General features: G+C 57.8%; 1 protein-coding gene across 1 annotated transcript in view; it reads right to left on the bottom strand.

Moving 5' to 3' along the window:
* RNF212 (ring finger protein 212) overlaps positions 1–11,430 on the bottom strand; it is a 14,549-nt gene extending 3,119 nt beyond the window's left edge. The window contains exons 1-10 of the mRNA XM_006919117.1: positions 11,322–11,430; positions 10,075–10,136; positions 6,897–6,971; positions 4,907–4,963; positions 3,389–3,447; positions 2,276–2,332; positions 2,132–2,181; positions 1,160–1,200; positions 561–624; positions 82–142 (exon numbers count right to left, since the gene is read on the bottom strand). Coding sequence (XP_006919179.1) covers positions 82–142; positions 561–624; positions 1,160–1,200; positions 2,132–2,181; positions 2,276–2,332; positions 3,389–3,447; positions 4,907–4,963; positions 6,897–6,971; positions 10,075–10,136; positions 11,322–11,430 — 635 coding nt within the window. The remainder of the gene's footprint in view (positions 1–81; positions 143–560; positions 625–1,159; positions 1,201–2,131; positions 2,182–2,275; positions 2,333–3,388; positions 3,448–4,906; positions 4,964–6,896; positions 6,972–10,074; positions 10,137–11,321) is intronic.
* Between the last annotated feature and the right edge of the window lie 61 nt (positions 11,431–11,491).

Below are 11,491 nucleotides of genomic sequence, written 5' to 3'. Positions count from 1 at the left end.
CCCTCCCGGGGAGCTGGGCTGTGGGACGTTTCGTTGCTTGTGCCCCATTCCTGGCGCCTTTGAGGAGCTGAGCAGACCTACCTGAGAGCCTGCGCCGTGGGCGGCAGGCTGAGGTGCTGAGGGGTGCCGCGGGAGACGCTGCCTGCGGGACAGTCAAACGTGAAGGCCAGGCCGCATTAGGGAAGGAGACGTCCCCACCCCCACAGCTCCGCTTGCGCAGCCCCCTGGTCCTCCTGACCCGTGCGCCTCCCGCACCCCGCGATTTCAGCGCAGCAAAGCATTGCTACTGGATGCATCTGACACAGATTTCCAGTGGAAAAACTTAAACTACAAACACTTGACTTCTCGGAGGGCAAGACGCCACTCTTGGGACCACGAAACCCGTCTCCCTGGAGTGCCCGAGGCACGGCTCTGTGTGTCCTAGTGAGGACACATGGCTCAGAGGCCACTGCTGCCTGTGCCCGCTCGCCTGGAGGCTGCGATACGGTGATGGCCGGCGGGCGACCTGTAAGCCCTGTGCCCCTTCCCAGCGGGCACTGGCCGTCAGAACTCTGGCTTACCCATGCGTCCGTCCTGCGGGGGGCTGATCAGAGAGATCCTGGCCGGGCCAGCGGCCATCTCCGGCTACGAACATAAAGAGAAGGGCTGACGACGTTCCAAAGCGCTGCTTGGCGCACGTCTCCCCGCTCACTGGGGACATGGCTCCTAGTCAGCCTGACACACCGCTGGGTGACCGGGTGTGCCTGGGACGCAGATGTTGTGAGGACGGGTGTCCCCTACAGTGCCCACAGCAGTGAGTGGACGGAGGACTAAGCGCTTCCGATAATCAGAAAACGAAAGAAGCAGACGAAGTCCTCGGCTGGCGTCAGAAAGTTTAAAACCCTGTCGGTGCACAGGGCCGTCCCCTGGAAACCCACGTGAGTGACGGCGCGGCGTGCCGTTCGCAGGGCTGGAGCGTGCCGGGCACTGAGAGTGGCAGTGTTGGGGGCCGGAGGCCGCTTGGGGACCTGGGACGGGAGGTGTGTGCTGGACACGCCAGCACGCCGCCCGCCTCGCGCCGATCAGGTCGTGACACGAATGGCGATGTTTCCTAGTGCCGGGAGACACCGGGTGCCGCGTGTCCAGGAAACTAGCAGCACGGAGGGACGGGGGCGCTTACCCTTCTTGGGGACGGGGTAAGGTCCACGTCCATGGGCTCCACTCTGTAAAATGAGCAGAGAGACGCATCGACTGGGACTGGGGCCTCTCTGCAGCAGGGTGTACCCCAAACAAGACCAGACACGCCCACATCTCCTCAGCTGGTCCCACCCGTCACTTCCCTTCTCAAACCCCGTACTGTCGCCATCTGTAAAACCACACCGCCAGGGAACACGGAGGCCTCTGGTGACAGCGGCTGGCCGGGCTCTGGGCCTCTCCGGGTCCCGCCCAGCCTCGCGACTGCGGCGTCTGGCTCACATCGGTTCCCTCTGCTGCCCGGCCAACGCGCTCATAGCCCGAGCTCAGTAGACGTCGTTCCTTAACTTAGTGCCCAAAGGCTGATAAGGAGACGTGGTCTGGGCGTCCCCACGGGAGGAAAAGGCAGAAGGACAAAGGACGAAGGGGGAAGGAAGACCAGATCAACCGCATCTGCTGCACACTCCACGCCAGAGGCCCAGCTGCCAGGAGGGCACATGCGGGACCTTCTGCGTCGCACATGACCCAACTCCTGCCATTTCAGGAGACAACAAAGGTGGAGGCACCCGCAGCCTAGGGACCGCCGGCACAGTGGCCACCCCGTCCTTTCCCTTGTGCTGCATCTGTCACCATCCTGATGGCAGAGGAAGGAGTCTGGGGTGACGCCACTGGTCCAGCCCAGTCACATGGCCACTCCTAAAGCAGCCCCGGGGACGGAGCTGTGACCGGCTAGCCTGGACCACAGCCCTGGTTCTGCGGCCTGTGAGGACGGCCAAGAGTGGGAGGGGTGAGCCCCGGGGGCCCATGCCAGGTATTGCTGAGTGTCCAGGATCTGGGGAATTGGAGGGCAAAGGGAAGGGGTGAATGTAGGATGTCAAAGAAGGGTATGTGCCACTTAGAAATGTCGCCCAGCCACGCCACGTCCACAAAGTCCCCGACCAGCCCTGACGCCACACACACCTTCCAGAGGCTGGGGATGCAGGGGGCAGGAGCAGGTGTCCATCGGGCCTGGCCACAGGGGCTGTGGTGAGACAGCCCAGCGTCAGCGCACCCCGCGTGCCTGTGGCACCCACCCGACCCTCCCTTGCGGGCCTGACCTCACGTACTCAGCACTGGGTTTTTTACTGTGCTGAAGGTCGTTTCTTTCAATGATCTTGTACTAAACAGATGAAAAAAAATTTCATTAAATCACAAAACGTTACTTCCCACAGCCAGTGCTCTCCCTGGACCCCGCCCCCAGGACAGGCACTCAGCCTGTGGCTAACCGTGAGGACACAGCAGGGACTGACCGCTGGGCAGTGCTGGGGCTCAGCTGCCCCGCAGGGCGCGCCCTCCTGCCCACAAACGGCTCCACAGAAGCAGGTCTCCCCCAAAGACAGCCTGTGACAATGGGTGGCAGTGACACCTGCACCGTGGGACCTACGCTTGGCCAGATGGGTGGGGTGGACGGGGCAGATGTGGTCTGGGGAAGGGAGCCCGGCCAGGGCAGTGCACAGGCTCCTCCCCACAGGAGAACACAGGCCACGCCAGGTGCGCCCAGGTGAGCCCCCGTGAGGATCCGTGAGGACCTGGCACTACTCGCCAGCAGGCCACAAATGCTCCATCTCGATCAAGAGCCGAGAAAAATACACGTTTGGCCGCCTGAGGATTTCAGGTCTAGGAAATAAACTGCCGGTGAGGCACAAAAGTCAGCAGGCAACGCAGCAGTAAAAGTGACCAGGAATGTTCCAGAAGTCTTAAACAGAGCAGTCAAAAGAGCTTGACCGAGTGTGAGCAGGAGAGCTGAGCAGAGTGGGGCTGCACATGATTTAACGGTCTCAGAGTCTCAGAGTCGAGGGCCCAGCGGGCCGCGTGCACCGGTGACCCACACGGCGAGCACCGTCCACCACACCGGGACCCCTGAGCCTCCAGCCTCACAGGCGCAGCAGGACCGGCACCGTGTGCTCCAGAACCGCGGGCGCGGCGGGCAGCATGGCGCACCGTGTCGGCCCCTCCGTCGCCCAGGAGCCGCGGCCCCCACGCGGCCCCCCAGAGCTTTTGTACCTTTTCTCTGTCTCCGTTTCCCCCTCAGCTTCCCACCACGTTTCTGCTTTGACAGCGTTTCTGGTGAATGCAGAGCTTCCTTCTGCTCCCTTGCTATGACACCTCATGGAGGTGGGCCAGTGGAGCCTCGCACGTGTGCTGGGGGACCCAACTCTGCAGCCGGGGGGCCTACCTCTGCAGCTTCTCCATCCGCAGCATGGACTTCCTGAGGGAATCTTCCAGCTTAGAAATCTAAACAGAACGAAAGGACTTCCAGTTAGCAGCCAGGCTGGGCAGGTGACTGACAGCGGAACACGCAGGCCTCTCCCTCCTTAGACCTGGATCAGAATGTGTCACTGAGGAGCTGCCCTCCCGTGCTCTGCAGGTGGGCGGGCGCCAGGCCTGGCGCAGCCACAGGCAGACCCCGACCTGGCACCACCAGCACCAGGGGAGCTGAGCTTGGGCTCCCGTCAGTCCCTGGGCCCTCATCTGGGCACCTGGCCTCGGTGTCGGCCAGTCCACGTGCCCCGGTGTGCTTGTGTCTGTGGTATGTCAGGACCTGGGTCCCAGCCTGGCCATGCGGCAGCTATGAGAACTCCAGATGGCTACCGACATCCTCCACCCCCATGCTTGCCTCCGCAGACGTGGTTAATGCCACCCGCCCCCCTTGGTCTGCTGTGAGGACAAACAGGGAAGACACAAGAGGCGGGGCCAGGAGCCTGGGAGGGGGCAGATAGGGCTGTGGCCAGGCGGAGCACACTGGACAGCCCTGTGGACACTGCCCACCGGGCCGGGCCGGGCTGGGACTCACCTCCTCAGGCTCATCCACCTCTGTGCAGACCCACGGCCTGGGGCACGTGACCAAGGGAGATGGCAGGAGGCACCAAGCACCTCGCTGGCTGGGCCCAAGGGCCTGTGCCGCACTTACACCTTCCATGGCCACAGAGAGGTGGCAGGGGCCGCAGGATGGGTCCCAGGCGGCTTCCACACTCGAGGGGAATTCAAAGATCTGTGGCTTCGAGGCCAGGCTGCCTACCCTACTTACTCCATAATGCTCAGAGGTTTTATGGAACAAACAACGGTGCAGCCGACCGAAGTTCAAGCTGCCACCCGGGCTCTGCAGCCCCGATCCCTCCCGGCCAGGCAAGCACGGCCTGTGGGGCGTGGCCTGTGGGGCGTGATCTGCGCGGTGTATCCCATGGGTTGTGTCTGTGGGGTGTAGCCACTGGAGGGTGGCCCCCAGCCCCTCTGGGCTGACCTCGACCCTGTGCCCTCCCGCCTCCGCCCTGCGTCTGCCATCCCTCTGGAAGGCTTAATCCGAGGCAGAGCCGAAGCTCTGATGTCTGTTCCCAGCGAAGCTTCGTTATCCTTCTTTAGTTTGGAAATCAAGGGAGGAGGGTGTTTGTAGGGCAAATAACAGGCATTTCGAGCTTCCTTGTTTAAGGACCAGCCAGAGCACATGAGAGTTCATCAAGTGCCCCATGAGTTTGGGGAACACCCTGGGTCAGGATGAGGCTCCGAGATAAAGCTGGCCCAGTGAACACAGCTGGGCCCCAGCAGCAACTTGGCTGACAGGCACTGTACAAGGGACCAAGGGGCCACAGGACAGATGTCACCCAGTGGCCCTCTGCCTTGAGACACGGCATTGGGTGACAAGTCTGACGTGAAATCAGGTTAACGCTTGACGCAGCAAAAAAGCAACTGGCTTTACCTTTTCTTTGTAGAAGCCTAACAGTCTCTTCCGGTGATTTTCTTGAAATTCTGAAACCTGAGACGATAACAGATGTCAGCTGCTGAAACCGGCTCACGGCCACGCTCTGTGTTCTCCACACCCGTGGCCCGCGGCCCGCCCACCCGGACATGGGCACTGCCTGTGCGGGGAGCAGGCCCCGGGGGACGAGCGCAGCAGGCGCGCTCGAATGAAATGCTGTGAGGGTCACATGTTCCACAGACAGCGGCAGGACACCGAGGGCCGCTCTGTCCCCTCCCGTGAGCCTTCGGTGATGCTCTGGACCCTGGCCATGGGAGGGACGTGACCCATGTGGGCCGATCACAGAGCACCATACCCCTGGCAACACGGGATGGCCTCCTGACCAAACGGTGCCAGCGAAGACCCCATGAAACTACTATATGGACCAGGGCTGGGATGGGTGGGACGGGACAGACCGGCGGAGCCGAGAGCTTCCCAGAGCCAGTGACTGAGCCTAGGTTCCAGCTGCGTCCGCGTTCGTAGGTGCCCACCTTGTATGATGGCAGTGCACACAGGCTGGACTGGCTCCTGAGAGCATGAGCGACAAACAGCAGGCGGTGACATTTCAGAGCAGGGTCGTTTCCCGACACCGAAGTGAGAAAAGCACCCGTGGAAAGGAGAATGCTGACCCAGAGGGTCCCCAGTGCCTCCTGTGTGGTCACGGCCATCTCTAGGATGTGGACCGGGCAGGTGTGACCGACACCCTCTCCACAGCCTCCTGACCTCTGCTCCTTCCCAAGGATGTGAGGGCTGATGGGCACTGGGCCCACAGTTTTGGCCTCAGCTGGCTTGAGGTTACTGAGGCCCCAGAGAGCTTGTCTTACGTGGGCCTCCTTTGTCAGCGTTTACCCTACTGGGAGTTCATACCAAGAAGAACTTAAAACATTACTTAAACATAACAGTAAAGCCAATATGTTGATGTAAATGACAAACTGCGATTTCCCTGGCCACGAGGTGTCTGGAATCCCTGCTTGGCACTTGGGAGAGCCGAGATGATGCGGCCCAGGGGACGGGGTTCACCCGCAGCCGGCTGCACGGCCCTCACTCTGCGTGGGGCTCATGGTCTGAGACGCGGGACCGGCCTGCCCTGCCTTCTCCCCAGGGAGCCCGGGGCCCTTTCTGACAGGCCCCTTTCTCGGCAACACTGCTCCAGGCGTGAGGCTGTCTGTGGTCCCGAAGGTCGTGAGGGAGGACGTGCCCCAGCTCACGAACACGCCAGCTTCCGGGCCCCATTGGACTTGGCCTGAGAGAGGGTCCCACTGTGAAGTCGGTCCTGCCTGACAACCGCTTTGTGCCGATGCTGTGTCCTAGGGCATCCATGCATCCCCTTGGGGCCTCCAGGATGACAGGGGACAGCCATGACACCATGGGTGCTGAGCCAGGGAGCAGCCTCCCAGAGAACGGGGTGGTCTTGGCTTTCAGACGGACCAGCTAACAAGCTGAGGACAGCTGGGGTGAGCAGTGCTGTCCCTCGGCCTCGGGCCGCGGGCCGCAGGCCGCAGCGGGAATGGAAGCGGCAGGGCCCCTCCCCTCCCAGGAGCTTCCCGGACGTCCAGGCAGCAGGCAGGGAGGACTGGACGACTCGGGTTCACAGCCTGCCAGGCTGGGGTCGGGGCGAGTGTGCCTGAGTGGGAGGGCTCGGGAGTCACACGCCGTGGCCCGGTGACCCTCAGGAAAGGACAGTGTCAGAGGCAGCTGCTGCCAGATGCAGACGCCCCAACCCTGGGGGCGCATCCAAACCCAAGATTCTAAGGTCCGCCTTGAAGTGGGGCATCCTAATCAAATGACACCGTGGGTCAACCAGGGCAAGGACATAAGCAGCAGCAATAGAGCAGAGCCAATGGCGTCACCACAGTGAAGATGGCGCGGGGGCAGGAGGCACCTGCCACCACACAGCGGGCAGGGACCGCTCCCACACCTGGCGCACGGTGGGCCCCCATGTCACGCTCACCTGGGAGGTCTCCCTGGAGTACTTCCTGCACAGACTGTCTATGCCCGCGAAGAGGGCCTGGATGCTCGCGTCTGTCTGCGAGAGAAAGAAAGCGCCGTCTCGTCTGCCGCCTCACATATGCTCGCCCGCCAGAGTGCACCTCGGGGACATGGACGGCCAGCGCCTCCCCAACTGTCTCCAAGGGCTCTGGAGGGACGCCCACCTCCTGGCTGCCCAGGGTTACGGGGTGAGGGCAGTACCGCCGCCACAGAGGATGGCAGGGTGGCGTGGCCTGGCAGCTGGCGGAGCCCTCCGGGCCACAAGTCCTCAGCTGTCAGGAGAGACCCACCCCAGTCAGGAAGGCTCTGGGGGAGGGAAGGTTACGGGTGTCCCGCGTGGATGTGGGAGGAGCTGCCCTGAACCAGACGCGGAAGGGTGAGAACCTAGCAGGCCCCGTGGGGACACGCGCCAGGCTGAGGCGACGTGGGAGGGCCTCGTGCCCCCCGCAGTCTGGTCTTTGCTTCAGAACTGAGAGTGTGACACAAGCATCTGTTTAACTTGCCTGTGCTCCCCAAACTCCATGGGAATGACAGTAAAACTAAATTTAGGGGGAAGTAGATCCCTGGCAGAAATGAGGAATGCCCCCTTGAAGGGCCAAGGCCTTACAGGGGTGCCTGGAGAGGGCAGAGTAGGCTGGCAGGTGAAGCAGCCCCAGGACCCACTCCCAGGCCTCAGAGGGAGCGTCCACGCAGCCGTGAGGACCTGGCCACTACAGGCGCAGGGGCACCAGACACCCAAGCCCTGCCCTGCACCACCCAACCTTCCGCCCAGGTAGATGGCCCACACGTCGGAGCCTCTTCCCCAGGCAACAGAAAATGGGAGAGCGCCCCCAACAGAGCATGGCTGGAAGCAATGGGAAATGCTGTCACTGATGAACAAGGCGCCCTGCCTCGGTGAGCGGGCATCAGTCACTCTTCTCGCGAGAGGCCCTGAGTGGGACAGGCAGGTGTGACTTCATTCTACAGGGACAGAGACCCCAAGTGGGACTGAGTGTATGGAGCAGAATGGCCAAGAACCTCTCATCCAACAACTGACGTCACTGGACAGATTGTCATGTCTCCATGAAGCCCAGCAGGATAACTGTACACACAACAGACAAACTGTGAAAACCCAAGGATGAGCAGATAGTGACATTACTCAAGCCACAGAAAGCATTCCTTTTCAATACAGAATTCTCGACCCGGTGAAAATATGCCTCATAATGAAGGCAGACCTTTTGATAATTTGAGAATTTCTCACCAACAGGCCTCAGTAAAGGACCCCAGGGCGGCAGGGACACCCCAGAACAGGCAAAGAGCATGTATACCCACTGTGCCCTGGCGTCAAGGGTCAAAGAAGCCACGCGACACAGGACTGCAGCAGAGACCTGAGGGCAGGGGGGGAGGGAGACAACACGCCAGGGCCAGGCTCCAGGAGCTGCGGCAGGTCAGAGCTGCTGGCCTGGGGACCAGATGTCCACCAGAGGCCAAGCCACAGAGCCATGGAGGGGGCTGGGATTTTATTCCTGGCAGGTTGGGACCCGTGGCCCATGTGGAGGCAAGTCCCTTGGGCTGCAGGGTGAGAAGCGAGGGGAGCTGGAGGTGGAAGATTCCCTGGGGGAGGGGCCGTGGGGACAGGGAGAGACAGGACCGTGAGGGGACTGCTGAAGAGCCCACAGACGTTCCTGATGGGCTAGAATGCGGTGTGAGAGAAAAAGGGTCAGGAAGGACCTCTGCGTTTTCAGCAACGTTCCTCTCTCAAAGTGTACTCACAGAGGACAAGATCTACACTTGTCAGACACCCGGAGGACATGGACAATTGCCACGTACTAAGCCACAATGAAAATCTCGATAATTAAAAAAAGAAACCACCTAGCCGTATTTTCTGGCCACAGTGCCATCGAACTAAAACTGCCACAAAAATGACAGTGAAGATAAAATCTAACCACTTAGAAATTAAAGCGCATTCTTCCAAATAATTCTTGAGCTAAAAAAAGAAGTAGAGAGATTGGAGACTGATTACAAATAAGAAAATCAATATTCAAAGTCACGTGGAATGGCAGTGACAAGAAGGAAATGGATGGTTTTAAACGTATTTACTGGGAAACAAGAAAGAAAATAAATGGACTAAACATTCACCCCAGGAAGGCAGAGCTAGGCGAGGGGTCCCCCTCCCTCTCCTGTAAGCCTGACCAGCCGTGCAAGTACTAGACGTAGGCACTGTGCCTGAGAATTTAAACGGACACATTCGGAGGAAAACAAGGCTTCCTGCTTTTAGAAATTTATGCTACATAAATATTCTTACAAGTATGCAGAGATATTGGTAAAAAATATTCACTATAAAATTGTTTGAAATAGTGAAAAACTGAAAAAAAAAACCAAAGGTTTACCAGTAGGAAAACAGTAAAAAATTTTGTAGTAGATTTAAAGAGTGGGGTGTGCCTAAAGTATGTCAACTGGAAAAAAACAACAGTTTTATAAGATAAATCACAGCGACATACGCACAGCAGGTACTCCATGCCTGGCTGTTGGTCTTCGGCAGGCGGGATCTGGGGGACCTCCATATTCCCCACTAGCATCTTCTGTATCATTTGCATTTTGTGTAACTTTGGATTATATTTGTAATCAGAAAAAAAGCGATCGTTATAGATTAAAATATAGGATCAAATACATATCCTGGTGCTTAAATGTAAAGAGAACAATTATTTGCAACTAAATTTAAACCAAAAAAGTTAAACCGATGTATTTTACAGACAGAGCAAAAGGCCTTATTTTAAGCCTACTGCAATAGTAATCAATTTTAAACTTACTTTTCTCTAAACCTTTTAACTAGATATAACCCTGAAGAAAAACTGAACTCTATCATCTTGTTAAGGAGCTTGTATTGTATAGAAGAAATCTGTTCGACCCATTTTCATTTCTGAGAACACAGCACAGGAGACTTACGAACAGGTCAATCTACACTTAAGAATGAAAGTTGAATGAGGTGTTTAAAATCAAACCCTAATTGTACTTTGACTACTCAGAAATCTTGTAAAATCGTCCAGGTGACCTAGTAAAATGAACAAAAATATTAGAGAACGCAAATGACTAAAAATTAAATCTCAAGTTTAAAAGGAAACACTGTGATCAATATTCAGGTACTACAGACTTCAACTTACATGTTTTGAAAGTAAAACCGTATGACAAGGAACTTTACAAATCAAGCATTCATCCTTTTTACCTATGAAAGAAAAAACAAATTTTACTACATTATTGTAAGTAGTACTTTTAAACACATATACATGTAGACTTTAGATTATAACGCTTCTTCAAAAAACATACTGGATTATAGCACTTACGTTTTTCACATTCAGACAGTAGAGGAGACCGCGGGTATGAATACAGTCGAAAAAAATTTATACAATCCTTTTTTTCCTGCTTTGCAAATATGCCCCAAAATAGCGACCATAAAGATCAACAATACTTACACTTAAATCTATCCCCGATATGTCTTACAATTAGATTCCATAGAGATACCTTACTTTGAAAATAGCTCCCCCAACAGATAAAATAAGCTTTGTTTTGCCCCCTCGTGCTCACTTCTGCAACACCAGGGACACCTCACCCATCCACTCACTGGGCAAACAGTTTAGAAGTATTTACTGAGCTCCTGCTACAGCAAGACAGTGTTAGGACTCAAGAATGAAAGGTTAATACGTCTTTGCCCCACATCCACAGCGACTGGAGGACCTATTTTGCCATTTTCCTCTCTCTGAAACTCTAGCTATCACCATGGAAACCCGCACCTCCGTGGGTCTGGCGCTAACATCAGCCTTCTGCCCCCCACATTGGCACCTTCTCCCACGCCATGGCCTGCACCCCAGAGCCCCCTCCCACTGTCCACCGCCCTGGTGCCAGCTCCTTGCGTAGGGGCAGCAGAGACCCTAGTCCCGAGCTCTGCACCTCCTCCCCACTCCGAGCTTCCGTTCTTCCCTAATCGGCCCAGAGCGCAGGTCCACCGGTGAGCGGGGCAGCACGGGCGGCACACCCGGCCCACACTCGGCCCACACCCAGCTGTCTTTGCAAATGAGATCCAGGAAAACCATCGCCGCACGAGAAGTGGCCTCAGATTCGTGGATTCCAACAGTGCTGGCTCTGCCACCCGGCTGGGCACCCTCCAGTCTTCTGGGTGTTCTCCCACTCCTTATGTGGAACGACCCCCCTTGCAGCTTGGACGGAGAAGGGAACCCCCCTCAGGACCTGCCTCGCCCTACCCCCATGCCACAGAGCCCGGTTCGCGGCCTCCTCGGCTGCGCCCCGGGGGCACGCCCCCCAGCCTGACCCTCGCCTGCGGGCTCCCCCAACAAAGACACACGGACGGCGGCCCCTCCCTCTCTTCCTGCAGACGTCCGCCCACCCTGCCCACCTTTGCCCAGGCAGACATCGCAGTACACGTGGCCGCAGCTGGTCAGGCTGAAGCTCAGCGTCGGGTGGGGCGGCTGGAAGCAGCGATTGCAGAACACCCAGCTGGCCATGTCGCGCGCGTCCGCCGCTGTCGCCGCAACACCCAGGCCACGCGACGCCCACGCGAGGCAG

The sequence above is a fragment of the Pteropus alecto genome, unplaced genomic scaffold (assembly GCF_000325575.1).
Source record: "Pteropus alecto unplaced genomic scaffold, ASM32557v1 scaffold5, whole genome shotgun sequence".
NCBI lineage: Eukaryota > Metazoa > Chordata > Mammalia > Chiroptera > Pteropodidae > Pteropus > Pteropus alecto.
Note: the sequence above shows the minus strand (reverse complement) of the source record. Positions and strands in the feature narration are given on the sequence as shown.